The sequence below is a fragment of the Silene latifolia genome, chromosome Y (assembly GCF_048544455.1).
Source record: "Silene latifolia isolate original U9 population chromosome Y, ASM4854445v1, whole genome shotgun sequence".
In the NCBI taxonomy this organism is placed as follows: Eukaryota; Viridiplantae; Streptophyta; class Magnoliopsida; order Caryophyllales; family Caryophyllaceae; genus Silene; species Silene latifolia.
Window position 1 is genome coordinate 213,596,729 of NC_133538.1, and position 4,890 is coordinate 213,601,618.

Genomic DNA, 4,890 nt, shown 5'->3' on the forward strand with positions numbered 1-4,890 from the left:
GAAAACCGTGGTGATCGATTCGGGGATGGTGAGCAGGTATTGAGCAGGTATGAGATGGCTTGCGCGAGGGATAGCTGGGATGGAGTCATCACTTGTCACTAGAGTCTTCCGTTGTGTCTTGAACTTAGATTTCTTTTCAGTTGGTTTGGTTTTGGAACATTTGTATTTAGTTTACAGTTTTAGTTTTGGTTTTGGAATTGTATTCACTTAAACTCATTTACTTAATTAAGTAGGTTTCTTTATGGTCTATTTGATATACATTGCCTCGGGTAACCGAGATGGTAGCACTTCCATGCATTAGGTGGTCTTGGTAAGGCACCTTGGTGTATGGGGGTGTTACACATAACCTCTAACCAAATCCTTTCGAAACCGACTTAAAATGTACTTATCAGAAATTAACTACACTTTCTTCAGCAACATAGCGCCGATAATATGCCTACATAATATTCCTCGGAATTCAAAACATTGACAAGTACAATTATACTCACCTATACCCGTGTGAATTGTCACATTATAGTTCTTTACCCGTGGAGCCCAAAACGAATGTTTCGCCTCCTCCGTTACAACAAAAGAAGAGAATTGCCCGATATTCATATCATTAGAAGCATTAATGTGTATTAGGCCATACACCTCTTTTTTAACCTTCACGAACATATTATTAGTATAAACTCTTTGGAAGATTTCCTCAACTATGACTTTCTTATCGTACATACACGGTTTGTTGGTGCAAGCAAAGTTCAATCGTTCTTCCTCCTCGACCTTGACTCGTAGGGCATTTTCGTAGTTGCCAAGGAATGCGAACAAAGTTGTTTGCGGATTAACGTAATTCTTGAAGAATCTGTTCGTCTGCTCACTTCTTTGCGTGGATGACATACCTGCGCAAAACATGTGCCTCCAATACAACGGAACCCATGACTCCCTTTTGTCATACATCACCTTGATCCAGCTATGCCGTCGTATCCCATATTTATCTGCAAAAATTTGCCAAGATGCCTCAAAATCATCGACGTCGTTACTCTCATAAACCACATCCCTTAGGTCGGCCTGAATTTCCCAGAACCTAGCAAAGCACCCCAAATTCTTAAAACCATTTCGCATTATATGCCAAAGACACAAACGGTGTGGCGTATTAGGAAATACGGTCTTCACAGCCAAACCAATCGCCCTACACTGATCGGTGATTGTAACTGAAAGAGCTCTACCCATACAGTCTAACCATCTCCTAAACACCCAAGTAAAGCTTACCGCGTCCTCGTGTGAAATCAAAGCGGATGCAAGTACAACAGTACTACCATGATGATTTACACCAAAAAACGGAGTAAACGGCATTTTGTAGCTGCAATTTAAATATAACTAAATCAATTTCATGTAAATTGAAATCGTATTTTAACCTAAGCACGTACTTCCTACAAAATCTGCAATCAAGGATCGATAATTGCAACTATAGAATGCGCTTTACCACAATTCTCACGCTTTATTAGCAAACCCTAAATCGATTTACACCATACTTCGAGTCAAACCGTAGTACATTAATTTAAATTTACATGATTGATAAATACATAATCAACTTAATTTTTTTTTAAAAAAAACTCAAATTCAATAAAAAAACCATAATACATTAGGGTTCTTACGTATTTCACGATTCTAATTAAACTAATTAGTGTTCTTAAAAGTTAATTAATCATTAAAAAAGTTGACTGACAATCTGCTAATTCGATTAAAATTTGATTAATTAACTCAAGATAATAATGTTACCTGTTACAAAGGAACGTGACGTCATAAGAAACCGCATCACCATTTACCTTTGTCATAGCCCTGCAACGTCCATCGGCCCAAAATACATTAACCAAAATCCCTTTTTGATCCGCCTCGATTGCATAGTAAAAATCGGGATCGACTTCTTTCAACTTAATAAATCTTTCTTCAAGAGCATTAGCATCACCTTGAATTCTACTACGCCGTCGTTCTTGATTGAGCATGTTCCTCAAATCACGCTTGGTGACAGTTAAATTCCCGTGACCACCAATTTCTCTGACCAAGGTTTGAAAGTTTTTAGCAATTGGGATACCGGCTTCATCATTCATCAAGGCTCGTCTCTTAAAATATTCATCCCATAGCCTGTATCCAACCATATGACGACTATTTGCAGGATTGAGATCATTATGATTGGGCTCCAATCTAGCATGCTTGATGACGATGAAATCATCAAGTAACGTGGCTTCTATGACACATTCACATGGCTTAAATGAGGAAACGTTAATGTTCTTTTTCCTTGGTTTAGCCGCCCTTGTGCAACATAATCTGACTCGTTTATACATGTAGAAACGAGGTTCACTCTTTCCCGCACCATTTCGCTTTACCCCTTTCCGTGAATAGTAATGCAGTAGTTTGCTAGTCCTAATATAAAATTGTAAGCCTTGGTCATAGGCATATAGGTAACAATATGCACCAAACTCATCGCCATTTACAAAATGCATTCCTTGTGTTGGAGGGTCATCTTCAACATTGTCGGTGTATCCGCTTTTTAGGAACTTAGCAACCATCTGCACAAACCCCCCTTCAACAACAGGAGGTTCATCATGCAACTCATTGATAGGCTATCGCACACCTATGCAAAAATAATATTTATACCCTAGCAAAACAAATGAATGTAGTACGTAGGGGTCGAACCACAGAGAGACGGGAGTTGTTAATTAGTTGTTATGGGTTGAATTCTATCGAGGTCGTTTACGTTTGATTGATTGGTTTGTTGATTAGAAAATAATAAACTATATGATAAAAGGAGTCTAGGGAAGTCGGGTCACACATGCAAATTATGTAAATGCTTAAATTAAACATAGGAGTTGATAAATGTTAATTGTTTAGGCTTAGAGATACCCACCTTACGGCATTAGTGTCAACCATAGACCGGGTCCTAGAAAAACTCTCGTCCATGACTAGGTCGTCCTACTACACATGCTTAGTCTAATTCAATTCCGTGCCTCTCGACTTTTAGAACGAATGAACAAACTTAATCAATGAATAAGGCCTTTAAACAAAGATTAAACATTAAGGTGCAAACTGCAGCGTATAGGGTATGGGTGCGGAAGCGACTTGACTTGATTTTGGCAATTGCTCGTTGTTAAGTGCCATTTTCGCGGATTTTGAACGGATAAAAAAATTTTTTTGTGTTTTTTTTTTTTTGATGAATAGTGCCGTGAACAGTACACGTGAACAGTGATTTGTATTTTTTTTTTGTTTTGTGAAATTTGGGGATATTTGCTATCACTAGACCTATAGCGATAACAATGGGTGAATTGTTCGATACGCGTCAAACAATCCGACTTAAACCTTGGAGCGCGTCCTTAGTTCAAGCAAGGTGCGAAATACTCGTTCCGACCTCTTAAGCCAAACCAACTCGTGTAACAACACAAGAAGACAAGACAAGTTTTAGAGAAATAATCTCAAGTTTTTAATTTCTTCAAAGATGAATAAAAAAGAACTACAAGCTTGGCTTATATAGCCCTTATGGTCGAACTAGGGGGGATGGGAGAAGACCATAATTTGACCCATATTGAATACAATCAACCTAGTTCCTATCACTATCTACCAAATTAATTTTATGTGAGAAAACTAAATTGACAACATAGATTACGAAGCAAATAAAGAAAATAGAATTTGAATTTTCGCAGCCCATTTCACACGGCAACCCTAGCCGTGGTCTTGTGAGTCCGTCTTCCTCGTTTCGCGCGTTTGTTTTTATTGCCAATTCGTAACTTGAATGTCCGTTATATTTATTTTGGGCTTGTTTTTTGAACGGAATTTATTTGTGATTCCCGCTGAAATTTATTATAATTTTTACCCCCCCTCTATACGCATCACAAACATGTGATAGAAACAATTTAGACAATATTATATCAACCTAATTTAACATTTTACAAATACTTTTTATGCATGGCTCCCTTCATTCCCTAGACAAAAGAAACTACTCTAACATGGTGGAAATGTAAATAAAACTAATGATAAATGAAAACATGAATAAGAAATTACCTTGAAATTGGAAATGGACTAGAAATGGAAGAACAATACTTGTAATATAATTAACTTGTAAATGTAAATTGTTTTATAACTTGTAATATAAATAGGAAATGTAAATAACATAAAGTAAATCTAAACTAAACTAAACTAAGAGCTAATCTAAACTAACTACTAAATTTAGAGAGAATTATATGTAAAAGTGTGTAAGAATGGTGTATGAATTGTGTAAAAGATGTGTGAGATTAGCACCCCTTATATAGGAAATAAGGGAGTAAACTTTGTAGAGAAATCCCAAAATGGTATCCTAAACACACTCTTAATTTTCCTTCAATTCTTGAGTAATTGCCAAAAGGAATCCCATGCAAATTCTTAATGCCTCTTTAATCACATGGTTAAATGTGATATTAGCATCCAATATTTTCCACCATAATTTGGACTTTGAATTTGGACTTGACTTGCATATTGACTTTGCTTGCATTTTCATTTTGATCCAACACTTTCTTCATGCAAAATCCATGCACTTCCAACAATTAGTCCAATCTTGCTCTCATACTTAGCCTTGCTTTTAGTGTTAGCACATTTTATAGTACTTTAGCTCATTTAGCTCATTTTCCTACAAAATACACTTGAACACACAATTGCACTAGAAACACAATATTAGCTTAAAAACACTTTGATAAGTGCTAAATGATATGTAAAATCAAACTAATATAAGGGGTTAAAATGTATAAAATATGCACTTATCACTCATCTACAACAACCTCATTTTCGATGACAGCCTCATCGTTGTCATCATCCTCATCGTTGTCGTCACCTCCAATGTTGACAGGTTCACCATCAACACCGTCATCATATAACAATTCATCTAAGCTA

At 36.5% G+C, this 4,890-nt stretch overlaps 1 protein-coding gene across 1 annotated transcript; it reads right to left on the reverse strand.

The window, feature by feature from the left end:
- Positions 1-388: 388 nt before the first annotated feature.
- On the reverse strand, positions 389-2,543 carry LOC141630041 (protein FAR1-RELATED SEQUENCE 5-like). Its single transcript, XM_074442929.1, has 3 exons — positions 1,756-2,543; positions 526-1,336; positions 389-436 (listed from the first exon to the last, which is right to left on the reverse strand). The coding sequence occupies exons 1-3, from the start codon at positions 2,541-2,543 to the stop codon at positions 389-391; spliced, it is 1,647 nt and encodes a 548-aa protein (XP_074299030.1).
- Positions 2,544-4,890: the final 2,347 nt, after the last annotated feature.